The sequence below is a fragment of the Rana temporaria genome, chromosome 5, assembly GCF_905171775.1.
Source record: "Rana temporaria chromosome 5, aRanTem1.1, whole genome shotgun sequence".
In the NCBI taxonomy this organism is placed as follows: Eukaryota; Metazoa; Chordata; class Amphibia; order Anura; family Ranidae; genus Rana; species Rana temporaria.
Window position 1 is genome coordinate 129636434 of NC_053493.1, and position 16990 is coordinate 129653423.

At 42.6% G+C, this 16990-nt stretch overlaps 1 protein-coding gene across 1 annotated transcript in view; it reads left to right on the forward strand.

Annotated features, from left to right (window-relative positions):
* LOC120941120 (myosin VIIA and Rab interacting protein) overlaps positions 1–16990 on the forward strand; it is a 344153-nt gene that overhangs the window by 238605 nt on the left and 88558 nt on the right. Inside the window, exons 10-11 of the mRNA XM_040354396.1 lie at positions 253–430; positions 5197–5849. Of these exons, the coding sequence (XP_040210330.1) occupies positions 253–430; positions 5197–5849 (831 nt within the window). The remainder of the gene's footprint in view (positions 1–252; positions 431–5196; positions 5850–16990) is intronic.

The window sequence follows — 16990 nt, forward strand, 5'->3', positions numbered from 1 at the left end:
GGTTCTAAATATATATATTTTATGGTCACAGAATAGATTATTTTTATGTTCCATTTTTGTTATTCAAGGTTGTCATTCATTCTGTGAATACGTGTTTCTTCGCTGTTATAGATCCCACCTACAATTAACACAAGACCTATGCAATTTTTTTGTTTAGTTCAGTCCCTTTAGCAGTATGTTGTATCTTGTTTCTGTTGACAATCTTTTTTGTTGTCTCACAAGTTCACTACTGTTTGACTTTCTTTTCACTAGAGATCCCACTCAGCATTTTCCTTGATGAATGAAGATGTAACAAGTAGCAACACAGTAGGAAAATCCAGTACACCAGAATCACGGTGTCAGACGCAAAGGAGTCATAAGAGAAGGCTGAAAGAACACAGACCTTCTACGTTGCCGAGCTGGAAAAGTGTGGACAGTCTATATGATTCAAGTAATTCATGTTTATCTGTGTTCTCAATACATTTACAGGTTTTGCTCTTTTAAAGAGACAACTGACAAAGCAATGCTGTGGTTAATTCCAGAAAAAAGTTACCCCTGCAGTGGGTCCTCCTCCACGTTACAAGAGTTAACTACTAATTTTGACTAGGGTTGAAGAAAAAAGGTCATATACTTATCTAATTCTTCTTTCCCACAGCCTTCCTCCATGCTCCTCTTTCCTAAAAGGGTCACTAAAGGCAATTTTTTTTTTTAAATAACAAACATGTTATACTTACCTCCACTGTGCAGCTCGTTTTGAACAGAGTGTCCCCTAACCCTGTCTTCTGGGGTCCCTTGGCGGCTGTCTCGGCTCCTCCTCGCAAAAGCTTTCCACCTTCATGCGAGCGAGCTCGCATGGTGGAAAGCTTTTGCTAGCGCGCTCCCGTGATACAGCGGCATAGCCGCCGACTGTATCACTCGGCCACGCCCCCCGGCGCGCAGCATCATCCACTGTGATTGACAGCAGCGCTAGCCAATGGCTGCGCTGCTATCAATCCGCCTAGCCTAGCCAATCAACGGCCAGGCTGGGAACCGAAGAGGATCACGTGGATGCTCGCGGGACTTTCGAGGGGTCAGGTAAGTAAAATGGGGGTTTTGGGGGGGCGGTACCGTTGGATATAGGATGCATTAAGGTGAAAAAACATTTACCTTTAAGCCCCATACACACTATCAGTTTTCCTGCAGGTTTTTCTCTTCAGGTTTACCAAAACCATTAAAACGCTTAAGACTTGACCTCATACTAGATGGTTTTGGTAAACCTGAAGAGAAAAACCTGCAGGAAAACTGATAGTGTGTATGGGGCTTAACGACCCCTTAAAGTCTGTTCTTTTTGCTGCCTGTTGCTCACCTCTCTGAGGTTATCATGTACAATGCAGAACTGTTGGTCCTGCATTGTACATGAGGTCACCAAGGGCCCACCTACAACCCAGGGTGTCAGACAGTGGAATAAAGAAAATGGAAAGAAAAGAGAGCACAACAGCCTAGTGCATTATCCCACATAAATGTATTGAAGATGAAAAGAATAAAAACTACTCACAAGCACGAGATAAAAGTACGCTTGAAACAGCAGATCTTCTGCAGCTTTAAAAACCCTGGAATCTACAGTCTTCAGATCCTGAGGGGACCATGCAGGGACCCCTGCAGGCTGCCACGTTTCAAAGGATTGACCTTCTTCCTCAGAGCCTATGTATAAATGACTTAATACACACACCATGAGAGCCTGGGGCACTCCCCTTAGATGGGAGTGGTCAATTAGGATGGTATTATAAATCAGCAGGCAAATCAGACCTAAGCATACAAAAATAAACATACATACAAAAAAAAGGGAAAGGGGGGACTTGGACCCCTAGTGCACCCCGTGGCATATATGCTTGGATTTAAATAGTGTACTTAGATGCACTGATACTTTTACTGTAGTGTTCCCTTAGAACTTGTGCTTGTGCCGTTGCGTATTGGCCAATGAATGCAATAGTTTGCAAAATGGTGGATATTGTTGTGTAGAGATGTATCTTACCAGATTGAAGGGGCTTTTTATCGGTGGACATTCTATTAGTCTAACTAGGTGTCTGGTAAGGCAAACAAATAAAATGCTGGCTGCCAAGCCAGCTACCTTATTCATTATCACCTAGGCAAAACAAAACAAGCCGTTAACCCTTACAGTGCAGAGGGCGACCCACTGCAAGGGTAACATTTTTTTATACCTTAAGCCTCGTACACATGATCAGATATCTGATGGAATCAAATCCGATGGATTTTTTCGTCGGATATCCAATGAAGCTGACTTTTATCAGTCTTGCCTACACACCATCAGTCAAAAATCCGAGCGCGCCAAAACGCGGTGACGTAAAACACTACGATGTGCTTAAAAAAATGTTCAATGCTTCTGAGCATGCTTCGACTTGATTCAGAGAATGCGTGGATTTTTGACCATTGGACTTCCACACAGACGATCATTTTTTTCTATTGTTTTTTTATCCAAAGGAAAATTTTAAAACATGTTCTATTTTTTTTCACCGATGGAAAACAAACCGATGGGGCCCACACACGATCGGTTTGTCTGATGAAAACAGTCTATCGGTCTGTTTTCATCGGACAAACCAATCGTGTGTACAGGGCTTTAGAGCTCAGCTTTAAATGTATATGTAAACTGATGTTTTATGTCTGTTCTTATTTTATTTCACTAATATACCTTTGATACATGACAATTAAAACCAAAGCATTGTGGATTAGAAGAGACATGGTTTAACCCACTAAAACATTAGAAAGGGCTTTCCTTTATAGGATAAGTTCATCTTTAATAATATGTAACACTTTACACCCGTATTCTGGGTGTAACTTGTTACTAATGCAGCAGCCTTGCACCCCTCAACCCCCACTGTGACAGTGAGCAGGGGATCCTCCCCTAGCACCCGCTGTCACAATTTAATAACAGCGGGGTTGTGCAGTGCTATGCCCACACAGCCATGCCATTCATTCACAGGGATCCACACATGAATGAACTACCAGCCCAATCTGATGTTCATCAGAACCATGGTACCTGTGTTCCCATATGGAGATATGGGCAGACAGCTGTCAGGAGTGTTGGCAGGAGTCTGACAGTACACCCCCAGTCTATTGATTGGGGGTGAAATGTTTTGCAGACTCCATGTAAAAAAATAATAAATGCACAGTTTTTTACATACAAAATAATGTGCATTCATTATGATTATTAATATTGTAATCTTTTTCTTTACAAAAGGTGAACTTAGCATTTAAGGCATCAGACATTGCTTACTTAGGTGTAAATTTTAGCTTAAGCTATTTATCCCAGTAGATACATTTATACTCATGGAAACTGACAAAGGAAATGTAAAAAAAAGCCTGGGACTTCCCCAAGAAAGAACACATGCAATACTGTAAGGCCCCGTACACACGGCCGAGGAACTCGACGTGCCAAACACATCGAGTTCCTCGGCCAGTTCAGCCCTGAAGCCGCCGAGGAGCTCGGCGGGCCGAGAGCTCCCATAGAACAACGAGGAAATAGAGAACATGTTCTCTATTTCCTCGCCGAGGTCCTCGTCGGCTTCCTCGGCCGAAAGTGTACACACGGCCGGGGTTTCTCGGCAGAATTCAGCCAGAAACTCGGTTGGAAGCTGAATTCTGCCGAGGAAACTGGTCGTGCGTACGGGGCCTTAGGCCCCGTACACACGGTCGGTTTGGTCTGATGAGAATGAACCGAAGTTCATTTTCATCGGACCAAACCGACCGTGTGTATAGGCTATCGGTCTGTTTTCCTTCGGTCCAAAATTTTAAAACATGCTTCAAAACCGAACCGATGGACCGCTGCCCCATCGGACCAAACCGATGGTTAGTACAGAAAAGCATTGGTTCAAAACCTGCGCATGCTCAGAATCAAGTCGACGCATGCTTGGAAGCATTGAACTTCGTTTTTTTCAGCACGTCGTGTGTTTTACGTCACCGCGTTCTGACCCGATCGGATTTTGAACTGATGGTGTGTACGCACATCAGGCCATCAGGCCCCTTCAGCGGTGAACCGATGAAAGCGGTCCGTCGGACCATTCTTATCGGTTTTGTCCGACCGTGTGTACGGGGCCTAAGGTGTTGCCATGAACAGTTTGAGTGATTCTGAGGTATAGATAAGCATGCCACATTCCTTGTTCCAAGTAATAGTTCTACATAACTGTGCCACAAGGTGGTGTAACTGTTCCATTTTATATGGGCCTCTTAACCTTGTTCTACAAATAGAATATAGATTTTTTTACAACTTCCAATGTTAATGTTGAAGTCAGACCAATACAAGCTGGATTTTAGTTGGGTTATGGATTTCTGCACTAAAGATTTAACATTGGAACCTGTACTTTACTGGTCATAAGTGGGAGTGACAAGTTAGAAAAGTAAGTAGCCCCATTTACCTTCTCTACCACTTACCCGTGACCCTGATCTGCTGCTGGACCACAGAGTAATGCTCTGTACTTTTAGTTATAAGAGTAAAAACTTGAAAGTCGCCTTGCCTGCCCATAGTACATAAAGTGCTTGAGCAGTGATAAAAAAAAGTCCAGATGCTGTCACATGGGTGCACCGTGCACTGGGGGTGACTTATTCTATTCCTTTCTTTCAAATATGCTCCCTGAACTGGGATGAGTTTAGTGACACTCTTGAAGACAGTGGTCTTCTTATGCTGCGTACACATGATCGGTTCGTCTGAAAACGGTCTGATGGACCGTTTTCATCAGACGAACCGATCGTGTGTGGGCCCCATCGGTTTTTTATCCATCAGTGAAAAAACTAGGAACTTGTGATCTGATGGTTAAAAAAACGGTAGAAAAAAAACGATCGTCTGTGGGCACGTCCATCGGTTAAAAATCCACACATGCTCAGAATCAAGTAAACGCATGCTCAGAAGCATTGAACTTAATTTTTTTCAGCACGTCGTTGTGTTTTACGTCACCGCGTTCTGAAACGATCGTTTTTTAACCGATGGTGTGTAGGCGCGACTGATGAAAGTGAGCTTCATCGGATATCTGATGAAAAAATCCATCAGACCGTTTTCATCGGGTGAACCGATCGTGTGTACAGGGCATTAGGTTTATTTATATGAACAAATTAACCACTTGATCTCCGAAAGATTTAAGATTTATTTCATGTTAGGTGCATATAGTACATTCTAAGTTTTACGTAATGATAAAGAGAGCTAATGTTTTTTGTTTTGTTTTTCTATAGGCCCATCTCCAGTTCTGCAGAGTTCAGACGGGAATTGGGTAGCGCTACAAAGTATAACATTGCCTCCACCAAGATTGCTTGCTCAGCCAAAAAGTCAAGTGTTCAAATCTTTAGAGAATGAGTCAAGTGTAGTCTCAGCCTATGATGAGATGGGTTCAGACAGTGATGAAGAAGTGGACTGGAGTTTAGCGCTAAATGCCTACCGACGGAGAACAAGACAGTTGTCAGAAGATTCTTGTTACACAGACTCTCAGTATAACACCGAATGGGCATGTGGCAATGAGTATTATCAGTCTGTAACTTCCCCATCATCTGGATTGTTTACAAATACCGAAACAATGTATTCTGACTCAGAAACCTCGTCTGTGAACTCTTTGAAGGAGAATAGGTTGTCCGCTAAGTCCCTTAGGCCAAGTAGAAAAGTTCCAAGTGAGCAGACCCATAAAGAACACACGTATGGAAAGATGGATATTAATTTTAACCCTCAATCTATTAGTATGGAATATTCAGACAGCAGCGAACCTGAAAAAACTGCCGATGTTGAAAAAAGATCAAGAAGATGGAGAAAAGGCAAAGTATCCCTTGAAGAGATGGGAGAGGGGAGTAATAGTGCAGCAAGAGTACAAAAAAGGACCACTCTGGGCACCAATAAGGTATTTTTCTTTTACTCTTTGAATTTAACAAAAAGTACTGTATATACTCGAGTTTAAGCTGACCCGAGTATAAGCCGAGGTACCTACTTTTACCACAAAAAAAATGGGAAAACGTATTGACTCGAGTATAAACCTAGGGTGATAATGCAGCAGCTACTGTAAGTGGAACAGAGGGTAAACAATGCCCATTTGCAACCTCACTGTGCCCATTTGCAGCCTCACTGTGCCCATTTGCACACCTCACTGTGCCATTTGCACGCCTCACTGTGCCCATTGCAGCTTGACCTCACTGTGCCCATTGCAGCTTGACCTCACTGTGCCCATTGCAACTTGACCTCACTGTGCCCATTGCAGCCTAACATCACTGTGCCCATTGCAGCCTGACCTCACTGTGCCCACAGAGGGCGTCCGTGATAGGCGGAACACTGAACACAGTGTCTGCTGGGAAACTGAGTGTTCCGCCTATCACGGAACAGGACAAGGAGGAGCGCGACTTCATGGCCGCCGTCTGAATATGCATGTCACGGACTCAGGACTCAGGTACACTGACTCGAGTATAAGCCGAGTGGGTCATTTTCAGCCCAAAATTTGTTTAAGTTTTCATTAATTTGTTAGTAGTAAAGATAACCATCCATTGACTATTTATGGGTTTGCTGTGTCTTACTATCAATGTATCTGAGTGAATGATTGTATTGGAAAGTCTTGTGTTGCGCGAAGCACCCATTCAGAATCTTCTTTTCTTTCTGCCATATGGTATGCACAGAAGGGAATCAGCTTTGAACAAAGCAGGCTACAAGACATAGGGGTAGATTTACTAAAACTTGTGCACTTACAATCTGGTTCAGCTGTACATGGTAGCCAATCAGCTTCTAATCTGGGCTTGTTCAAATACGTTTTGGCAATAAAACCTGGAAGCTGATTGGTTTCTATGCAGAAGTGAGTCTGATTTTGCACTCTCCAGCTTTAGTAAATAAACCCCCATAGCTAGATTTTTTTTTTATTTTTATGCAAAAGTCACTTACGCGTGGGAGTGACATTTTTGCAGCCCCCGACAGTCACAGAGTCGGAGTCCGCAAACCAGGAAGGAAGACCGGGTGAAGATGGACTATGTCTCCAGCTATGACATCGCTTTGTTGGAAGGCTTTGTTTTGAGGTAAGTTTCACATAATGTGCTAGTATGGGATGCATACTAGCACATTATGCATTTGCCTTCTAGGTAAGGAAAAAAAAAGTGCAGCGGTTTACAATCGTTTCAACTGACAATTGTGTGGCCATACAACTATGTAAATAAATTACATTTATGTCATTTGTTTCCGACAAATAAAGCTTTCTTTTGGTGACATTTGATCACCTCTGGGTATTTTTTTTTTTTTTTTTTACAATAAACAAAAAAAGACCGACAATTTTGAAAAAAAAAAAAAATGTTTTACATTCTGCCATAAAACATATCCAATAGAAAAAACGAATGTCTTCATAAATGTAGGCCAATATGTATTCTGCTACATTGCTAGATATTTTTGGTAAAAAAAAAACAATAAGCGTATATTGATTGGTTTTCACAAAAATTATTGTATATATATACTAGAATTTTTTTTTTATACTAGTAATGGTGATCAGCGACTTATAGTGTGACTGCAATATTGCGGTAAACAATCTGACACTAACTGACACTTTGTGGGAACCAGTGACACTAATAGAGTTATCCTAATAACGCTCTACTAATGACACTGGCTAGGAAGGGGTTAAACATCTAGGGCTATCAAAGGGTTAAATGTGTGCCTAACCAGTGTTTTTGTGTGTACAATGTACTGCTTTCACTAAGGGAAGTGCTGGATCCAGCACATCCCCGCTGACAGGACAGAGTTCTACCTTGTTTACATAGGCAGAGCTCTGTCCGTCTGTCAGCGGGTGCCGGCGGTCATCCATTGTCTGGCACCCACAGATTGGCTTTGGTCCGACGGGCCGGCACAGCGCACGCCCCCTACCCAGAAGAGCATACTCATGTATATATACTCTGCCCTGCTGATTGCTCAGTTCTCCCCTCTGCTGTAAGCAGAGATCCGTGACTGTCAGTCACTCGCTCTCTGCTCTCCCCTCCATTGCTCACTGAAGCTCTGAGCTGGGGCTGACTCAGGCTCTCAGCGGATCGCTGAGAGCCTGAGCCAGGGCCGGATTTCCCACTAAGCACTGTAGGCAAGTGCCTACAGGCACCCTTACTAGAGGAACATCTGTCATTATGAGTTTTGTTTTCTTATTTTGCTGCCAGGTTCGTACTGATTGACAGTGGGGTGTTTCACACACAATCTGGTGACTGCAGCCACCAGGACTATGTTTAAAACTGACAGGCAGACTCCTGTCTGTCAGGTGGAAGCATTTGGGCGTTTGTGCTGCTGTCTGATTGGTTTCACACACACTTGGTTTTGTCCCCTATGTGATGAAAAAAAAAAGTTAAACCAAAACTTTTTTTTTCTTTTTGCAAAAAAATAAAATTACACCCAAGCACATAAAATCCCCCCCCCCATTTTTTAAGGCCCCCCACATATACGCACTTATATGTACAAATCGGGGATGTCTCAATGTGAAAACGTTGATTGCGATACACATGTTCAGGGCAGCCATCAGAATTTTTTGGGCCCCTACACAGCTTTAGGCCTGCCCCCCCCCCCCAACCTGACCACCAACATTCCTCAGGACTTGCCCATGGGCCATCCCACTGAATCCCCACACCGGCCACCTCACCTGTAGGCACACAGCCCCCCTTAATCCTGTTTATATGCCAGCCCCCTCACACCTGTCACCTATAGAAAATATAGGGTGCTGAAGTATGTCGCCATTTCACGGGCGACATGTTGGCTATCCATTTACTCTGTGCAACCCCATCTTTTTATGTTTTAGCAAACATGTGGGTTATTGCGTAGTTTGCCCTAAAACTCACTTTAGTGTGTTTTTTACTGAACCTTTGCGGTAATTTATCAAGGACGAAAAAAGTTATTTTTACTTTCTTTTTTTGGAGGGGGGCCGGACTTCAGAATTCTCTGCCTATAGGCTACTGAGATGTAAATCTGTTCCTGGGCTAAGCCAGGTGCCAGTCCAGGGTTCTGGGTGGATCCCAACCTGGGATTCCTCCACTAGGCAAACCAACCAAAACTCCAAACAGAGATATTTTACCGTAGCCATTGAAAGATGTCTTTTGATGATGAATTGCATTGGGTGGAACCTCGTGCAGACGTCATCGCATTCCCAGAACCAGAGGTCCATACTGGCCTTATTACTTTTTTTACATCTGCAGGTTTTTTATGCTTTTGTGAGTGTATTTACCTTTTCAATAATTACGTTTTTATAGGTAGATTCAGGTAGAGTTAGGCCGGCTTATCGGTAGATAAGCCGGCCTAACTCAGAATCTACGCCCCCGTATGTTTAAGCGTATGCTCAAACAGAGATACGCTTAAACATATCTAAGATACGACGGCTTGCGCCGTCATATCTTAGATTGCAATTTTTTGGATGGCCGCTAGGTGGCGCTTCCATTGCGGCCAGCGTAGAATATGTAAATGAGCTTCTACGTCGATTCACGAACGTACGCCCGGCCGCCGCAGTAGCTTTACGCCGTTTCCGTAAGGCCTTAGGCGGCCTAAAGTTGTTCCACCTATGAGGTGGAATAACAATGTTAAAGTATGGCCGCCGTTCCCGCCGTGAGGTTCGAATTTTTTATGTTGTTTGCGTAAGTCGTCCGCGAATCGGGAGTTACGTCGTTTACGTCCACGTCAAAATCAATAGGACCGTACGGCGTACTTAGGCGCAATGCGCACTGGGAAATGTAGGCGCCCAGCGCATGCGCAGTACCACAAAACGTCAAAAACGTGAGGTCAAGCCTCATTGCCATACAACACGCCCCCCTCCAACCAATTTGAATTAGGCGCCCTTACGCCCGCTCGTTTTAGGCTACGCCGCCGTAAATTAGCAGGTAAGTAGATTGAGAATCATTACTAGCCTAGCTAATTTACGGCGGCGTAGCCTAAACAGACTACGCTACGCCGCCCTATAGTTAAACCAATGTACCTGAATCTACCTATTAGTTTTTACTGCACTGTGGAGAGGGGCTTTATTTTATTTTTTACGTGAATATCTCTCTTTGGAGTTTTGGTTGGTTTGCCTAGTGGTAGAATCCCAGGTAATAAGGCAACGTTAGGAGAAGTAGAGTAGTGGCTCTGGAGTGATCCCATATGTGTATACATGACTTCTAGTGGAAAAAAGAGGGTCATGGGAATCTGGTAAGCAAGCACATTATTACTTTCCAGATAATGCTGCTGGTGAAACGATTTTGGTGTTGAATCTACTTAAAGTGTAGCTCCAACCCTCCCTCACCAAAAAATGTAAAGTCAGCAGCTACATTAGGGCACTTACCTGTCCAGGGATCCCGTGATGTCGGCACCCCATCGGCTCTTGGATGCTGCCTCCACCATTTGTTGTAAGGGAAACTGGCAGTGAAGACTTTTGGCTTCACAGCCGGTTCTCTACTGCGCATGCACGAAGCGTTTGCACTTTGTAAATGGCCCAGCGGTAAGGAAAGGAGGAGAGGCACCGAACTTCCGAGAGACCTCGCCGTGGAAGTGGGGACGGGTACCTGTCAAAAACAGGTATCCACTCCCCCCGAAAGGTGACAAATGTGGCAGCGAAGGGGGGGAGGAAGCAAACAATGCGTAGCTTCCCCTTTTGGGTGGCGCTCCGCTTTAAGGAGCACTTTATTACAGTTTTATTGGATTCAACTATTTGGACTTTTTTTGGTTTTTATGCCGCGTACACACCATCACTTTATGTGATGAAAAAAAACGACACTTTCTGTGAAGTAAAAAATGACGTTTTTGAAACTTCAATTTTCAAAGACGAAGTTGCCTACACACCATCGTTTTCTCACAATGTTCTTGCAAAGTGAGGTTACGTTCACCACGTTTTACCATTGAAGCTTGCTTCATAAGTAGCTTCTGGGCATGCATGGATGAAAAAACGTCTTAGAAAACAAAGTTTTTTGCTACACACGGTCAATTTCTGTGAAGTAAAAAGTGCACTTTTGAAAAACGACACATAAAATTGAAGCATGCTTCAATTTTTTTTGGTCGTTTTTTACAAGACATAAAACAACGTTTTCCCCCACACACAGTCAATTAAAGTGACGTTTTTAAAAACGTCATTTTTTTTCATCACATAAAGTGATGGTGTGTACGCGGCATAAGAGATCCTTCTGTGTATAATAAAATAATTGTGTCACATTTCACTGATATTTAAATTTATTTGGGTGTTGCGCAACACTATTTTATATTTATGTTCATTGGATGGGATTCTTTCTCTTATGTGTTTGCAGCTTAAATTTTTTTGTTTTTGTTTATGTTTTTGCACAAGTGCGTGGTTATCTCTTTGTCTAAATTCAGTTTATAGATTTGTAGATGAAAGAAAAAATTGTAAAAAGCACAGCAGCGTTACTACCCTTATTTGTTACAGTAAGTGCTGTAAATTGCCTTATTGAAAGCATCAGTTTCTGTTTGTGCAATGCATAAACTCTTGGAACAGCAATTAGAGTGGAAATACTGTTGTGCTAGGTAGGGACACATTGCCAATTCTGAGTTAAGTGAACAACTCGCAACACTGAGAAGAATAACAAATTTCAAGAAGAGTTTGTTGCTAAATAAATAGGTTCTGGATGGGGTTGGTTAAAAGCTTTGTGGAGATGGACCTTGATCCAATCTCAGGTAGCTGGGATAAAGTTATAACTGTGGAAAGGGGAAGGGAATGCTATTTCTGCACTGAAATATACTATACAGGTAAAACTCAAAGAATTTGAATATCGTGCAAAAGTTTATTTAGTTCACTAATGCAACTTAAAAGGGGAAACTAATATATGAGATAGACTCATTACATGCAAAGCAAGATAGTTCAGGCCGTGATTTGTCATAATTGTGATGATTATGGCTTACAGCTCATGAAAACCTCAAATCCACAATCTCAGAAATTTAGAATATTACACGCAATCAATAAAACAAGGATTGTACATAGAACAACATCGGACCTCTGAAAAGCATGCATATGTACTCAGTACTTGGTTTGGGCCCCTTTTGCAGCAATTACTGCCTCAATGCGGCGTGGCATGGAAGCTATCAGCCTGTGACACTGCTGAGGTGTTATGGAAGACCAGGATGCTTCAATAGCGGCCTTCAGCAATTCTGCATTGTTCGGTCTCATGTCTCATCTTTTCTTGGCAAGATTCTCTATGGGGTTCAGGTCAGGCGAGTTTGCTGGCCAATCAAGCACAGTAATCCCATGGTCATTGAACCAGGTTTTGGTGCTTTTGGCAGTGTGGGCAGGTGCCAAGTCCTGCTGGAAAATGAAGTCGGAATCCCCATAGAGCTTGTCTGCGGAAGGAAGCATGAAGTGCTCCAAAAATCTCCTGGTAGATGGCTGCGTTGACCCCGGACTTAATGAAGCACAGTGGACCAACACACCAGCAGATGACATGGCTCCCAAATCAACACAGACTGTGGAAAATTCACACTGGACTTCAAGTATCTTGCTGTGTGTGCCTCTCCATTCTTCCTCCATACTCTGGCTCCTTGGTTTCCAAATGAGATGCAAAATTTGCTCTCATCAGAAAAGAGGACTTTGGACCACTGAGCAACAGAACAGGTCTATTTTTCTTTAGCCCAGGTAAGACGCTTCTGACGTTGTTTGTTGTTCAGGAGTGGCTTGACAAGAGGAATACAACATTTGAAGCCCATGTCCAGGATCCGTCTGTGTGTGGTGGCTCTTGACTGACTCCAGCCTCAGTCCACTCCTTGTGAAAGTCCCCAACACTTTTGAATGGCCTTTTCCTGTCAATCCTCTCCGGGCTGCAGTCATCCCTGCTGCTTGTGCACCTTTTTTTCCCACACTTTTCCCTTCCACATAACTTTCTATTAATGTGCTTTAATGCAGCACTTTGGGAACATCTAACTTCTTTTGCAATTACCTTTTGAGGCTTTCCCTCCATATGGAGGGTGTCAATGATGGTTTTCTGCACAACTGTCAGGTGAGCAGTCTTTCCCATTATTTTGATTCCTACTGAACCAGACTGAGAGAGTGGGACACAGCGGGTTAGAGTAGGACACTTTGAGCCTAGAATATTGCACCTTTTCACAATATTCAAATTTTCTGAGATTGTGGATTTGGGGTTTTCATGAGCTGTAAGCCATAATCATCACAATTATGACAAATCACGGCTTGAACTATCTTGCTTTGCATGTAATGAATCTATCTCATATATTAGTTTCACCTTTTAAGTTGCATTAGTGAAATAAATGAACTTTTGCACGATATTCAAATTTTTCGAATTTCACCTGTACATGTGCTGGCTTGGTTTTTGGGAGCAGTAGATGCAGAAGATGTACTTTGGCAACCAGGCTAATGAGTGCAGGATTGAGAATAAGAGCGTGTAATGATCAAAGAAAAATGTTGGTGGTAGGTGGACTATAATTTTAGATGGATAGATAAGCGAATCTGTTACCAAGACTACATGTTGCCCCCTGGGTATTTCAGTTTGGTATATCTAAAATCAGATAGACAGATTGATAGGTAAGTCTGAAACAGACCTAATGGTCATAATACAACTTGGTTCCAGTTAGAACATTAGAGGAAAGTTCCTTAACCACTTCCCTACTGGACACTTTAACCCCCCTCCTGCCCAGACCAATTTTCAGCTTTCAGTGCTCTCACACTTTGAATGACAATTACTCAGTCATGTAATACTGTACCCAAATGATTTTTTTGTGCATTTTTTCATACAAATAGAGCTTTCTTTTGGTGGTATTTAATCACCTCTGTGTTTTTATTTTTTGTGCTTTAAATGAAAAAAGACCGAAAATGTTGAAAAAAAAAAGAATTTTTCTTAGTTTCTGTGATAAAATTTTGCAAATTATAAATTTTTCTTCATAAATTTTGGCCACAATTTATACTGCTATGGTGCAAATCATAAAAAATTTACCACACCTGATGTACTGGTGGCCTATCTAATTTCTTGCGACCCTAATAAGCCAGGAAAGTACACATACCCCAAAAATGACCCCTTTTTTGAAAGTAGACATTCCATTAGAGGTTTTTGATGTTGTAATTTGTTCCCACAATTCTTCGCAAAATTAAGATTTTTTTTCCCCACAAAATTGTCATTGTAATAGGTTATTTCTCTCACATGGCACATGTATACCACAAATGACACCCCAAAATACATTCTGCTACTCCTCCCGAGTATGGCGATACCACATGTGTGGGACTATTTTACAGCCTAGCCACATAGAGAGGCCCAACATGCAGGGAGCACCATCAGGCGTTCTAGGAGCATAAATTACTATTACTATTACTAACTTGTTGACTACCTATTACACTTTTGAAGGCCCTGGGGCACCAGGACAATGACACGTGACACTGATGTGGCTGATATCAGATTGAACTGATACTCGACACTGATGTGGCACTGATGACAGATGCACTAATACATGGCACTGATGGCACGTAACACTGATGTGGCACTGATGACAGATGGCACTAATACGTGGACAGTGATGACACGTGAGACTGATGTGACACTGATGACAGATGGCACTAATACTTGGCACTGATGACAGATGGCACTAATATGTGACACTGAAGACAGATGGCACTAATACATGGCACTGATGTGGCACTGATGACACGTGACACTGATAACAGATGGCACGTGACACTGACAGGTGGCACTGATGACATATGGCACTGACAGGTGGCACTGGGGACAGATGGCACTGACAGGTGGCACTGGGGACAGATGGCACTGACAGGTGGTACTGGGGACGGGTGGCACTGGGAACAGATGGCATAGATAAGTGGCACTGGGGACAGATGGCACTGATAGGTGGCACTGGGGACAGATGGCACTGGGGACAGGTGGCACTGGTAGGTACTGTGGGCACTGTATTTACTGTATTTTATGTAGTGTTCACTCACTCTGTAGCACAGGTCGCTCTCCCTTCTCACACACGGTCTCTGTGTGAGGAGGGAGAGCCGGCAATGAGAGATGATCTCATATGTTTACATTTGAGATCATCTCTCATTGGACAAGCAGGTTGAGTGCTAAATGGCCACTATGATTGGCCATTTAGCACGATCTGTGATTGGCTGTGTCCAAGGGCACACGGCCAACACAGATTTTCCCCGATGCGCGCCCACGGCGGCGCGCGGGGAACAAGCGAAGGAGGATGTTCAGGGACGGCCTCCTGGCAATTGAGCACTGCGCTGTAGACGTCTTTCGTCTATAGCACGGGCACAAAGTGGTTACAAATGTATATAGGGATTTGGGAGATGTTGTAAGCTCAAGTCCATTACCTTTAGTTAAGTATTACTGGTGCTACACCTTAATGATAGCAGAAGCTTCAGAAGGTAAACATATGCATGAAAAGTTGGTGATGGAAGAGTCGGCAGAACTAGGCAGGCCGTTTAGACTACGAGGGAAGGACTGCATTCTAATGGGCTGCACTGCTCTGCAGGGGGAAAAATAGGTAAAAGGCTGGAAAAGGTTTTGAACTAGTATAAATATAAGGGGCAAGAATACAGAAAATGGAGAGTGGGGATTGCAAGGTTTTGAATTGGGGGTTAAAAAGAACAGTAAGTAGGAAAAAAAAAACTCCACTGGCTACTAAAAAAAAGTAAAATGTGGCAAGACAAATGTAGCAGTACCCCCATAGGGACTGCTGAAAGATGTGGTACACCTGTCACCGTGCCCAGCCCGGCATTCACTTTCCAATCACCTTGAGTTAATGAACAGCTTGTTTTTGTATTTTTATTGAGGGATTTGAACTTGGAAAAGGATGGGAATTGATGGGATGCCCAGTAGAATTTTAGAACTGTCAATTTGGGACAGAATTATACAGACTCCTTGTACACGACACTTCTTCAAAATCCTCCTGCACAAAACTTGCTTGCAGACTATCACTGTCTTTCTCTCGCCTGCACAACACTTAACTCCAGGCACAGCTAGCACATGGTTAGGCCCAACACTGACTCAGTCAGCCCTTAGGAATTGCCATTTGTAGGCAGGGACCGTGGGTCCATTTTTGTGTAGCAAAAATAGAATAGAAAGTGTGGCAGCGAAAAAGGTCAATAATAATCAAATAGATGAAGAAAAGTATTTAATTCTTACAGTAACTAGGAGTTAGTTTTGATAATCTATATCTTAAATTTTGTGTAGCACCCTCTACTTACTGTACACATACACTTGGGAGATATGCAGAAACTACATGAATCAGGACTCTAGCGTTGGTGCGAAAAATAGCAAAATTGGTACAGCCTTCCGAGGTTCAAAATTGGAATTCCCATTTTGAACCTCGAAAGGCTGTTCCAATTTTGCTATTTTTCGCACCGACCTTAGAGTCCTGAGTCATGTGGTTTCTGCATAACTCCCAACTTTTTGATATGGGAATGAGGTACACCTATTAGCAAAAGTATGTAGGCATAGGACACACCCCCTGTCATGTCCCTTTAAAGGAGAATTATACAAAAAACTAAATGTGTTAAATCCACAAGTGCTTTCTTTTAATCACTACTATTCCTTTATACTGGCTTTTTAAATTTACAATGCAGCAATTTAGAATTTGTATGAAAGGTTTAGCACTGGGAAAAACTTTTCGAAAGATAATTAGTGCATCTCATATACAAATATATAGATCAGACCAAAATGAGGGACAAATGAGGAGGAAAGAGGGACTTTGTTCCAAATCGTGGACAGTCCCTCGAAATCAGGGATATTTGGGAGCTATGTTTGTGTATAGTTCAATAGGCATTAATGTGTGTGTGTGTGTATCATAATGGTGCAATTGTGTACATTATTGTGCCGGTTTAATAAAGTGCGTACATATTTATAAAAAGCATATTTACTCTGGTCTTTGTCTCCATCTTGTGGCCATAGTGATGTATGTTCCTATGTGTATACATTTTGTGTTTTTTGTTTTTGTTTTACTGAATTCAGAAGATGTTAACCAGATTGGTATATAGCAAACTGGCTAATAAAGACTTTGCGATGTGTGGCTTGTTAAACCTTTTGTGACCAGAGTTTTTATTTTATTTTTAAGCTTGGATTTTCAAACCAG